Here is a 13,319-nt window from a genome sequence, read left to right as displayed (position 1 = left end):
CCAGGGCTAGAAGCACATTAGGTCATGAATCAATAAACTAACTCAAAGCTGACTCTAAGTTCTCAAAGTGTGGTCCCAGACCACAGCCTCCGCAGCACCTGAGAACCTGATGGAAATGCAAATTCTTAAGCCCCACTGACAACACACTCAATCAAAACTCTGGGGACAGGACGCAGCGATCTGCATTTCTGGTGACCATTCTGGTCATTCTGATGATCACCAAAGTCTGAGAACCACTGCTCTAAACCAGGAGTCAACAAACTACAGCTCTACAGCTCAATGGGAATGAAGTTTTCGTAAATAAACTTTAATTGGAACACAACACATCCATGCACTTGAGCACTCACTGCACATGTGGTTGCCTGCATGCTACAAAGGCAGAGTTGAACAGTTGCCATAGAAACCACCCGCCCGATACTACTTGACCCTCCACAGAAAAGGTTTGCCAACCCTTGCTTTAAGTTATTTTCTTAAACTCCAGCACAGAGACGTCAGTGTCAGCTACCAATGTCTCTATAAAATCAGCAATGCCCTCACTGAGAATCACCACAGACTTCCTGGCAGCTGCATATCTTAAATCTGTGGATTCTTAAAGCTTTGAGGTTTTTTGGTACCTAATTTTTTTAAAGCTGTATATTGTTAAAAACTGTTCTTTGTGCCTATTTCCTTTTTTTTTTTTTTAAGATTTTTTGATGTGGACTATTTTTTTAAGTCTTTATTGAATTTGTTACATATTGCTTCTGTTTTATGTTTTGGTTTTTTGGCTCAGAAACATATGGGATCCTAGCTCCTCAACCAGGGATCAAACCTGCATGTGTTGCCCTGGAAAGCCAAGTCTTAAGCACTGGACCACCAGGGAAGTCCTTCTGTGGTCTATTTCTAACTGATAACTCCTTATCTCAGGTTGAACTACTCAACAAATATTTAGGTACTTGCTCTGGCTTATAGTTTGAGCTATAAACACTCCCTGTCATTGCAGAACATAAGAGTCCACCTGGACAGATGGAAGAAGGCTGGTAGGGGGAGGGCAGATAACAAGCTATGATTAGAGCGCTGTGCTGTGCTAAGTCGCTATAGTCGTGTCCGACTCTATGTGACCCCAGGGACTGTAGCCCGCCAGGCTCCTCTGTCCATGGGATTTCCCAGGCAAGAATACTGGAGTGGGTTGCCATTTCCTTCTCCAGGGGATCTTCCCAATCCAGGGGTCAAACTCACGGCTCCTGCGTTGGCAGGCGGGTTCTTTACCACTAGCGCCACGGCCAGATCCCATTAGGGCACTAAACACATTATATTTTTGTACAGGTGAGCAGGGTGCTGTTGATGTCCTCAGAATCCCAGCACTGCTGCAGAAAATCCTTAAACACTTCACACTATATTCTTTAGTGTGTCTGTGTTTTCATGTGTATATGCACATACATATAAAAAATATATATTTATACAGAAGTGTATGTATTCTATATATATGTACAAATTATATATAATATACATCACATATTATATACATGTGATTATATATCACATTATATATCATATATAAAATATATTTCATATATACATGATTATATGTTATATGGCAACCCACTCCAGTGTTCTTGCCTGGAGAATCCCAGGGATGGGGGAGCCTGGTGGGCTGCCGTCTATGGGGTTGCACAGAGTCGGACACGACTGAAGCGACTTAGCAGCAGCAGCAGTGAAAGTAAAAAGTGAAACTAGAAAATTCTTGAACACTTTGCACTAATTCTACAGTGTGTGTGTTTTTGTGTCTGCATATACACACACACACATAAAATATGTGTTACATATATACAAGATTATATATTATGTGTATATATGTATATGTTTTATATATGGTATATAATGTGATATATAATCATACACAGAGTATATGATATATATTTATATACATGATATATAAAATATAATCATATACACACATACAAGGACAAAAGCCAACTGCTAAGAGAGGTAATTCCGCTAAAAACATGGTAAATTAATCTTTGAATTGGTCTGGAGGACACTCATGTCCATGTTCTTAACTGCTTTCCTATAAAACAAGTATAACTGAAGGGATTTAAGAAACCTTCAGGGTTTATTCAATATTTATGTAAGCCTGAAGGTATTTCAACCTCTGGCAACATAAAGATTTAAATAATTAAAATCTATGTGAATAACATGTCCACAAACTGAAAACTAAGAGAAAAATTAAATCAAGAAGTTTATTTTAAAATACAAATTCAAAAGAGCACATATTTGTAGGAAATCAGAATAGCCCAGATTTCAAGCATTCTTCGTAATAAACATCTTTCAATAAATTTTCAACCAAAAAAAAAAAAGATACTAAATCTTTGCCCAAGATTCATACTATGTGTGGAACTCCTTGAAGTTTCTACTGAAAGTGGTTTACATACTAGTAAACCACTGGTTTGTTATTTTTCTCTTCCAGAAAGGAGTTTTTTTTAAATAAAGGTAGTTCAAACCTAAACAGATCAACTTGTTTCAAACTTACCCCATAAAGGGCACATGCAGCACAGAAAAAATTTACTCACTTGATCTTTCTCAAGGTCACTGCCACTACTGGGAGGAAAAAGAGGCAAGACTAGAAGGAAAGGAAACGAGAGCCCAGTGGATACATTTACTTACGAGAAACACAAAATACTCTCTAGAAGCAATCCCCACTTCCCACAGCTTGCTGAAATGTCTAACTCTCTAATTATTCAGCTTGTTCTTCTCTGGCCAGAGTGAATTCTTTGCTCCAGATACTGTTTCTGAACGCTCTTCCCATGTTCTTGCTGTTGTTGTTCAGTCGCTAAGTCGTGTCCGACTCTTTGCGACCCCATGGACTGTAGCACGCTAGGCTTCCCTGTCCTTCACTATCTCTCGGAGTTTGCACAAACTCGCGTCCATTGAGTCGGTGATGCCACCCTACCATCTCGTCCTCTGCCACCCTCTTCTCCTTTGGGCTGCCATCTTGCCCAGGGACTGGCCCATGTTCTTCTAGCTTTACCTAACCAGAATGCTTCCTCTTCTCCATACTTCTTCAAATCCTATTCTTTTCCCAAGGATTAGCTGAGGTCCCACCCAGCCTTCCTTGAAGCTTTTCCTGAAGATTTCAGCTTAGGTCAGCTTACATCAAACTCCTCTTATCTGAACTCTTTACTCCATCTATCTGTAGTTCATCTTTCACAATTATTGGTCAATTCCATATTCTTTAGTACTGTTTCACATACGAACATTTTCCCTTTCCCATGTAACGGTAGCAGGATCAGGTGATCATACATCTCGTTGATACCCTTTCCCATCACATCCCGCAAAAGTAACACCTACTGATTCATTTGAAGAGTGACTGGAAAGAAAACACATACCAGACTTACTTCTTATGCTGCTGCTTCTGGTTCTTGTCTTTTTCCTACTAGGATACGACTTTAAGGATTTCCTTTTTCGGTTACCAGCCCAAGACAGCTCACTGCCGCTACTACTTGAATCTTGATTACTCTCCGAGAAAAGGTGTTTCCTATAACCAAACTTTTACAAACACAGGCGATACATGAGAGCTGCTGAAAGGATGCCAGTAGCATTTATGTACAATTAAACACAGGACTATGAAGTTAGGCAAAAGAGAAGTAACTCCTTGAGAAGACTGGGCTGTCTTACACAATAAAAGGGCACACAAGTACAGAGAAGGGAGAAAAAGAAGATATCCCCTCTAATCATAATTGTAGAGATGGTAGGTAACTTTCCAAAAGCTGATGCACCTGATTACCTGCTATCACCAAGTTCAAAATGCTAGCCCATAGGACTGAGAACCACAGCTAAAAGAAAGCCAGAAGGAACTTTGCTTGTTTGGAATCCATGATCTCAATTTTAGGAACAAAAATCTCATTTTTTGTTCACATACAGATTTCTTTTTTAGTGCACTGATGATAGACTTAAAGCACTCTGCTTCCCAAAGGAAGAGCAGCAGAGAGATGGAAGCGGACATGTAGGAACAGAGCAACATCACTGACTTAGAGCAAAACATTTCTTTTCAATTCATTAACACTTCTGATTCTATTCAGAGGAAATCTCAGCTGCTAGAAAGTCTTTAACACTTCTCTTTTACTTCATAATCTTCTGTTAAATTTACTTTTAATTTGGAGGATAATTGCTTTACAATATGGTGTTGGTTTCTGCCATACAACAACATGAATCAGCCTTAAGTATACATGTGTCTTTTTTGACAAAGCAAGGACAGACTCTTGGCTCAAAGCCGAATACAAGGAAAAGTATCACAATTCGATATAACTTTGCTATTCTCCATTGTACTTACTTGGGGGCTTTACCAACTATTTGTTAGAATTAATGCCGATTTTCCACTTGAAAGTGAAATACCTCCTTTTAAAAAGACCTTAAGATAAATTTAACTGAGAAACATAAAGACGCAGAGCCAAGGCAAAGTTTGAAGATGATATGCAAGTAACTAAAACGGGAAGGACTGCCCAAAACAGTGAAAGTGGTTCCATTACCGACATCCGTGTTTCTTGCTTTCTATTATCCTCAAAAGCAGAATCTTTCCTGAAAGCAAAATATATTGAATTAATGGAACCATGGCAGCAACAGCTTCGCCCTTCTTTTTTCTGCCGTGTGCCCTTTGCATACTGTGAGCCCAGCGCAATGAAAGTACCCCATTCTGTGGCAAACTTCTTGTCTTGCAATCCATTTCCATATATCTTCTGCCTGCCAACAATTCGCTATTTAAAACAAAATTTGTTGAGCCCATCTCCGTGAGGCACATAAAGACAAGGATGGCAGGACAAAATGGGCAAGGCAGCAGCGTTTCCTACCCGGTTCTGTCTTAGACTCGGCTGGGCGCTATGAAAGCCTTTCTGGATGATTAGTGACGTCAAGCATCTTCTCACACACTTCTTGACCATTTGTATATCTCCTTTGCAGAAATGTCTGTTGAAAGCCTTTCCCCTCCTTTTTTAATCAGATGATTTTTTTTTTTTTTTGGCTATTGAATGTAGGCATTCCTTATGTATTTTGGCTATTAACCCCTTCTCAGATAACATGGCTTGCTATTATCTATTTGCTACCATACAGAAAGAAATTTGATTTTTGTATACTAATCTTTAAGGTTTTTAAAATAACATTTATGTCTTAAAAGTTAACACATGCATAATAGGAAACCAAAAAACACAAGGAGCAAAAAAACAAAGTGATTCATAATCACAAGTACTTTACCATTTGGTGCGTCCTTCTAGGTCTCTTGTATCTTTCAATTTTGTTAAATTGGGGAGTTGTTTAGTGGGGACAGCATTTCAGAAGATGGAAAATGCTCGGAAGATGGGCGGAGGTGATGACTGTTCGTACAGCAACGTGAGAGCACTTAATGCCACGGGACATACACTCACAATGGTGAAGATGCAAAACTTTACATGATGTCTATTTTATCACCGTTTTTTAAAAAGTCAGCCCTATACTAAATGTTATTGTGCATGTGTGTGTAGTCTGAACAGGGATAGAATAGGATAATCAAAGAGCTAGTTTAAAATCCCACTTGGAGACTATAGGTAGAGGGGGAACTTGAAGGAACCTTGGGAGACCAATGTAAGTTAATGATCACCCCAGAAAGCAAATGGAAAATCATGAAGCAAAGCAGGCTTGCTTAACAATGAAACTAACAACAAAAATACACATCAAGTCAATGATGTTTGCATCCTGCCGGTTAAGGTCACTAGGTTAATGATTCCTAGGACATGCTCCTCTGCATACATTAAAAACAAAAATAGAGGGGAAAGGTGACATTCCAAAGTGGAAACCCCTCATCATACTGATTGCTGTTGTTTAGTCACTAAGTTGTGTCCAACTCTTGGCAACCCCGTGGACTGTAGCTGCCAGGCTCCTCCGTCCATGGAATTCTCCAGGTGAGAATACTAGAATGGGTCGCCATCTCCTTTTCCAGGGGGATCTTCCCGACCCAGGGATCAAACCCACGTCTCCTGCATTGGCAGGCAGATTCTTTACTGACTGAGTCACCTGGGAAGCCCCATTACACTGATACCTGACATGGTTTACCATAGTCTAGCATATATAACCATTCTTCTGCTGATTTGAATAGTGCCATGATGGTCCCAGTTTGACCATGTAGAGACAAGAAAATTTCCCAGCCTGACATGGAGGAGGAGCTGATGATGGAAGCTTAACTCAAAAATAAGGAAGATGGTGGTCTTCTCCCTTCTGTTTCTTTAATTATAAAAATGTAACCTGTGAAGCGCTCAAAGCCCTCTCACCTGCCTGCAACTCACACCTTTTTAGCAAGAGCATGCTCGGCCGTTTCTGACTCTTTGGGACCCCACAGACTGTAGCCCTCTATCCAGGGAATTTTCCAGGCAAGAATTAATAAACTCTTTCCTTACCTGCCACTCTGCTTCTCATTGAGTTCTTTATGCATTGAGACAGAAAAACCTGTGCTCTTCTGAGCCCTGAATTGCGTTCTGTGGTTTCAGTCTGAATGTAAAAGCAGTTGTACGTGCTGTTTTACTTATTTCAACACAAAAGAGCTAAAAAGCTATGAGCAGTATCCAAGATTTCTTTGCTGTAAAGGCATCTGAATGTCCCTTTTAATTGAGGTACTCATTTACAGACAGAGAAACAGAGACCCGGCGATGAACAGATTACTCCAGTCTAGAAACCTTAGCTCAGAGTCTGCAGTGGTTTTGCTAGATGTTCTCGGGGAATGAGTACACTCCGGAAGACGAAGACCTACCCTCTGCTCTACGTGGACATATTCTGCAGGATGACAAGTGAGCAGCCCCTTCCCAAAGACAAATCTAGACTTCTCGGAGCAGCAGCAACAATGTTCCACGCTTCCCAGAAGGAGACAAAGGATTCTCGGATTCAAGCAGGGCTGGGGAGTTCTCACTGCTGAATGGGGGATCAGACAGGCACAGAGAAGGGCAGCAGGTTTCTGGGAGGAACAGAGCCCCAGAAGAAGGCTGCTGGGTCGCCTGAGCCCAGCACACTTCCAAACCAGGCTGCACAGGCCCTCCAGCTCCCACTCCTGCTGCAGCGGGCGTGAGAGGAAGAAGTAAAGCCGGAAGAAACCTGGCTTACTCTACGGATCTGAAATGACGAAACACTGGATGCCTGGACAAGAAAATATGACGAGAAGGAAGCGGAGTGGTGGTGTAGGTCTCTGCTCTCTTCTAATTGAAAGAGACCTCTGACCAGGAAATGGCTAGCTTCAGCGATGATATAAAAACATTCCTTTTTAGTTCCTGGACAGCCTCACAGGCTGTAGACTTCGAACTTTCATTTTTTAAGGTCAGGCAGGAACAGATTTCACAGTGTGACAAAGAGTACTTTATTAATGTTAGTAAAAACATTAGTAAAAAACATTAGTAAAAATGTTAGTAAAAACTAACATTATTAAAGGAGAAATAGAGCTGTTCATTGGTAAAGCATCCGCCTGCAATGTAGGAGACACCGGTCCGATCCCTGGATCAGGCAAGATCTCCTGGAGCAGGAAACAGCAACCCACACCAGTATTCATGCCTGGAGAATCCCATGGACAGAGGAGCCTGACGGGCTACAGTCCATGGGGTTGCAAAGAGTCGGACATGACTGAACACAAATGCAGGTCCCAGAGCTGCATATGTAATTTACAACTTGGGAATTTACATATGTAAATTACATATGTAATTTACAACTTTGATTTTACATATGTAAATTACACATGTAATTTACAATTACATATAAATGGTAAACCCTTAAAGCCCCCAAATAATAAATGCTGACACAGATACACAACACAGAAAGATATCTAATAATTCAAAGAAGAAAAATGGTGTTTGGGAGGTGGAGCCATAACAATATATAAAAACTAATGAAGTAAATAAAGGAAATTATCATTCACTGAGGACCCTTTGTGGGACTGTGTGTCTGGTAGAAAGCAGCAGCAGCAGCCCACATCAGTACTGGATCTGTTCATTCATTCCTTAGTTCATCCATCAAAGAAATTTTATTACTGAACCTACTAATGAGAAAGTCTAGCAACCAGAACCCTCAAAGACTGTTGGTGGTAACGCAGAATGCTCTAAAGACACTGGAAAACATCTTGGCAGGTTTTAAGAAGTGAAAGATACACCAATTATGATCCAGCTATCCCACTCCTATATATTCACTCCAGAGAAAAGAAAACATAATCTCCATACAGATGAGTTTCCCAGGTGGCACAGTGGTAAAGAATCTGCCTGCAATGCAGGAGACTGGGGACCAGAAATGCAAGATTCCTGGGTCAGGAAGATCTCCTGGACAGGAAATGAAAAACCACTCCAGTACTCTTGCCTGGAGAATCCCATGGACAGAGGAGGCTGGCGGGCTACAGTCCATGCAGCTGTAAAGAGTCGGATGTGACTTAGCAGCTAAACCACCTCCACCTCCACACAGAGACTTATACATGAAGCCAAAGGGCTTTACTTGTAACAACAAAAAAACTGGAAACTCAAATGTCCATCAACAGGAGAATGGATAGACAAGTTGTGGTATATCCGTACAATAGATCCACTATTCTCCATACCACTCATAACATAAAGGAATGAACTGCTGATACAACATGAAGAATCTCAAAATACTAGGTTGGCCAAAAAGTTTGTTCAGATTTTTCTATAAGTGATGAGAAAACCAAACAAACTTCTTGGCCAATCCCAATAATTACAATGAATGAAAGATGCTAGGAAAGGAAAAAAAAAAAAAAAGAGTGCCTCCAGTCTGATTCCATTTAAGTAAGACTTTTAAAACTACAAACTCATCTATAGTGACAAAGCAGATCAGTGATTGCCAAGGGTGGGGGTGGGCATGGAGAAAGAGGGAGGGATTTCCAAGGGGCAAGAAGAAATTCTTGGAAACGATGGATATGGTCCTTATCCTGATTGTGGTGATGGCTCCCGGGTGTAGACAAATGTCAAAACTCAAATTGTATACTTTACATAGGTACATGTTATTTCAATTATATCTCAACAAAGCTGTAAAAAAAAATCACATGTATGGCCCATTCTTCAGAGGCCTACATAGAAAAGTGGCAAATAAATTAGTGCCAAGTGATACACATTTTCTGTCTAGGAGTATCCAGTGTTCTGCTAGGGAAAACTGCATCACCAAAGATAACATTGGGGCTACAATTTCCTCCCCCAGTGGACCATGCTTTGTCAGAACTCTCCACCACGACCCGTCCATCTTGGGGGGCCCTGTACAGCATGGCTCATAGCTTCATTGAGTTATGCAGGCCCCATGGCCACAACAAGGCTGTGATCCTTGAAAGGGGTAGAGACCCACAGGACAAGAGAACACTCCAGCCCTGCTGAAATTATTCACAGAAAACTGCACACAACGCTCTCTCCTTGTGTAGGGCGTGGCCAGATGCAGGAAAGGGGAAAACCCAGACAGTCAAATTGCAATTAACAAGTCACATTAACAACAATCTACATGGTTTACGGGCTTCCCTGGTGGCTCAGATGGTAAAGCATCTGCCCGCAATGCAGGAGACCCAGAGTTCGATCCCTGGGTTGGGAAGATACCCTGGAGAAGGAAATGGCAACCCACTCCAGTATTCCTGCCTGGAAAATCCCATGGACAGAGGACCTTGCTGGCTGCAGTTCATGGGGCTGCACAGAGTCGGACACGACTGAGTGACTTCACGTGGTTTATGACCTCTGAAAATCACTTACCTAGATGCGTCATTTAATGCAGGAAACTGAATTGTTGCTGATGATTCTTGTAAATCCACAGAATACTTGAGTTCTGAAGTAACTTCCAAGCATAAAAATGGAAAACAAAAATTGTTAAGCATCTGAAGTATACATTGAAATATACCATTCAAGTCTTATGATAGAAAAAAAAAAATCTGACCTTTTTGTGTATCATCCAGTTTTGATTTTTCAGGTGAATTATCAGCTGTATTTGTTTGCTGCAGGAAAATGCATATATAAACATCTGCTTAATTAGGGTGCCTTTGAGACTTTTTGGAATCATTCTATGCCTCCAAAGAAAAGCATTTGAATACTAAGATATCAGGCTCTTTCGTTATTAAATTTGGTTCCAAGTGATTATTGGCTATTAAAAAAAGTAAAGATACCCACCCACAGGAGAAGGTTTACCACATCAAAGATAATCAAGAGTGTCTCACAATTACTAAGGGAAACATCAAAGGAAGACTTACAAAAATGTCAACAGCATCATAACTGTTCAAGTTCCCCAAAAGACAATCTATCTGTAGAAATAATCTTTGGTGTATATTTGTTTAAAAAATATGACACTATCATCACACTTCTCTACAGTCTGTCTGTGTGATCAAACATAAGAAAATGGACTGAACATCAATACATGCCAAGCCTTGTGTTAGGTGCTTTACATATATTTTGTTTTTAGTCCTAAGAGGGCCACACTATAAAGCAGGTATTGTTTGTTTTCTCTAGTCACTTAAGTCATATCCAACTCTTCACGACCCCATGGACTGCAGCCTGCCAGGCTCCTCTGTCCATGGGATTCTCCAGGCAAGAATACCAGAGTGGGTTGCCATTTCCTTCTCCAGGGGATCTTCCAGATCCAATGATTGAACCTGTGTCTCCTGCATTGGCAGGTAGGTTCTTTATCACTGAGCCACCAGGGAAGCCCAAACCAGCTTTGTTCTAAAGATGAGAAGCCTCAGTCCCAGTGATGTTACGTCATTTCCTCAAGTTCCCACAGTCAGTAACTAAATTCCAGGTCTGATTCCAGAAATGATGCTGCTTCTCACAAGCTCAGTCTCCAAATCCCAAATGAGGGAATGAGGCAAAGCCAGCCAAGTCACACATTCCCCTTGAGAGCCAAGTTGAGGGAAAGGCAAGGAAAAATAAGTACAACTGATGAACCTAATTTAGAGGAGGGGATCGTCAAAAAAACACAGCCATGCCTGGGCAGGAGAAACTGGAGAACCAGCCGGGAGAGTCAGCTTCCACCTGCCAGCACCCCAGTGGACACGGTTCAGAATCCTGCCCCCAGGTCCTTGTACTTACAGCAGGCTCAGACTGGTTATTTAAGGGGAGAGTTATCAGGAGGTGGTCATCTTCAGCCCTGGTTAACTCTGCCGTCTCGGTAGAGTCCTTTGCTTGGTCTATACGCATGAAGAAAAGAGCAATAAAAAAATGGTAACAATAACCATACAAAATGCTGCATACACTCTGCAAATGCTCGTCATGGGATCCACATTGCTAGTACAGCGCCATCTTCTGGTAAGAGCTGGTAATTGGGACCTGCCTCAAACACCAAAAATCTAGAGGCACCTTGGGCTTTGGGTCTAACTCATAAGAAATATTTCACCTGTGCAGGGCCAGCTTTGTGGGCAGACAGGCCCCTACACACCCCTAGAACTTGCCTCCAGCCACCCCATCATTATTTCTCCTTTGTCATTTCCAACTGACCCCCAAAGAGACTGTATCAGGTGGACAAAATAATTCAAGGTTTAATTTGCAACTTTTTTCGCCAAAGGTGTAACACATTAATTACTCTTACATGACCACAGGTTTTCAGTAACCACTTTCAAGTAACATTTTATCACTGCTTCTGCAGGGAATCCAGGTAAGAAATTTTGCTGTTTCCCAATATACCTGTCTCTGTTTTGTGGCTGCTAGGAATCTCAGTGTCTTCTTTCTCTAATTCACTAAAAACAGCTGAGGTTTTTGTCTGGTCAGGCATCACCTGAAATGCACACCAAAACCACATGGTTTTTAAAAGCAGTAATTCTTTTATAAATTTAGCATTAACATGTATAGAGAGAAATAGACAGCAATATGATAATAGTGAAAGTGAAGTTGCTCAGTCGTGTCCGACTCTTTGCGACCCCGTGGACTGTAGCCTACCAGGCTCCTCCGTCCGTGGGATTCTCCAGGCAAGAGTACTGGAGTGGGTTGCCGTTTCCTTCTCCAGGAGATCTTCCCAACCCAGGGATCGAACCTGGGTCTCCTGCATTGCAGGCAGACGCTTTACCATCTGAGCCACCAGGAAAGCTATAATAATAGTAAGGGACTTTAAATGGGGGCTTCCCAGGTAGAGCTAGCGGTAAAGAATACACCTGCCAAGGCAGGAGATGCAAGAGACGTGGGTTCCATCCCTGGGTTGGGAAGATCCCCTGGAGAAGGGAATGGCTACCCATTCCAGTATTCTTGCCTGGAAAAGTCCATGGGAGAGCAGCCTGGAGAGCTACAGTACATGGGGCTGCAAAGAGTCAGACATGACTGAGTGACTGAACACACACAAGGGACTTTAATACCCCACATCAATGGATACATCATTTAGATGGAAAATTAATGTGAAGACATCAGCCTTAATGTTAGATCAGATGGACCTGACATACACATAACATTCTACCCAAAAGCAACAGAATACACATTCTTTCAACACACATAGAATCCAGGAAACACTTATATATTAGGGGACCAAAAAAGTCTTAATAAATTTAAGGCTGAAATCATATTAAGCATCCTTACTGACCACAATGATGTGAAACCAGAAATCAATTACAAGAGAAAAACTGGGAAATTCATGAATATGTGGCGACTAAACGACACACTTCTGAAAAACCAATGGGTCAATGAAGGAAGCAAAAGAGAGTTTAAAAATACCTTTTGGCAAATGAAAATGGAAATAAAACATACCAAACTTATGAGATGCAGCAAAAGCAGTTATAAGAGGGATATTATAGTGATAAATGCCCACATCAAAAAATAAAGAAGAAAGATCTCAAATAAACAACATATCTTTACACTTGAAGGAACTAGAAAACGAAAATAAATGAACCCAGTTAGTAGAACAAAGAAAAAAAGAATGGAAATAAACGAAGTGGAGGCAAAAAAAAAAAAAAAAAAAAAAAAAAAACAGAAAAGATCAACGAAACTAAGAGCTATTTCTTTGAAAATATAAACAAACCTGACAAATCTTTCTCTGGAGTCACATATGTATTTTTTGACATAGAATATTATACAGCCATTAAAAAGAAGCAAATTTGCCATTTGCAACAATACGGATGGACTGTGAGGGCCTTATGCAAACTGAGGCAAGTCAGACAGAGAAAGACAGATTCCGTGTGATCTCACTTGTATGTACAATCTTGAAAATGACAACAACAAAAATAAGCTCACAGATACACACAGCAGCTTGGTGATTCCAGAGGAGGGGCTGAGGGTAAACGAGATGAGTGAAGGGGGCCGAAAGGTGCAAATTTCCTGTTATAAAATGAGTATGTCAAGGGGATTTAATGTACAGCATCGTGACTATAGTTAATACTATACTGCATATTTGAAGTTGCT

General features: G+C 41.0%; 1 protein-coding gene and 1 non-coding gene across 6 annotated transcripts in view; both read right to left on the bottom strand.

The window, feature by feature from the left end:
- The window catches only part of SYCP2L (synaptonemal complex protein 2 like), a 58,346-nt gene that overhangs the window by 20,091 nt on the left and 24,936 nt on the right, over positions 1 to 13,319 (bottom strand). For 4 of the 5 annotated variants that reach the window (XM_044926995.2, XM_044927002.2, XM_044926987.2 and 1 more), the window contains 7 exons: positions 11,622 to 11,712; positions 11,031 to 11,128; positions 9,886 to 9,943; positions 9,705 to 9,786; positions 4,503 to 4,551; positions 3,363 to 3,522; positions 2,547 to 2,596 (listed from right to left, as the gene is read on the bottom strand). In XM_044926995.2, coding sequence (XP_044782930.2) covers positions 2,547 to 2,596; positions 3,363 to 3,522; positions 4,503 to 4,551; positions 9,705 to 9,786; positions 9,886 to 9,943; positions 11,031 to 11,128; positions 11,622 to 11,712 — 588 coding nt within the window. The remainder of the gene's footprint in view (positions 1 to 2,546; positions 2,597 to 3,362; positions 3,523 to 4,502; positions 4,552 to 9,704; positions 9,787 to 9,885; positions 9,944 to 11,030; positions 11,129 to 11,621; positions 11,713 to 13,319) is intronic. The other variant, XM_044926988.2, reaches the window with a different exon arrangement.
- Positions 11,946 to 12,018, bottom strand: TRNAC-GCA. The gene has a single exon. It is a non-coding gene; the product is annotated as a tRNA-Cys (tRNA).

Source organism: Bubalus bubalis, chromosome 2 (assembly GCF_019923935.1).
Source record: "Bubalus bubalis isolate 160015118507 breed Murrah chromosome 2, NDDB_SH_1, whole genome shotgun sequence".
Classification (NCBI taxonomy): domain Eukaryota; kingdom Metazoa; phylum Chordata; class Mammalia; order Artiodactyla; family Bovidae; genus Bubalus; species Bubalus bubalis.
Note: the sequence above shows the minus strand (reverse complement) of the source record. Positions and strands in the feature narration are given on the sequence as shown.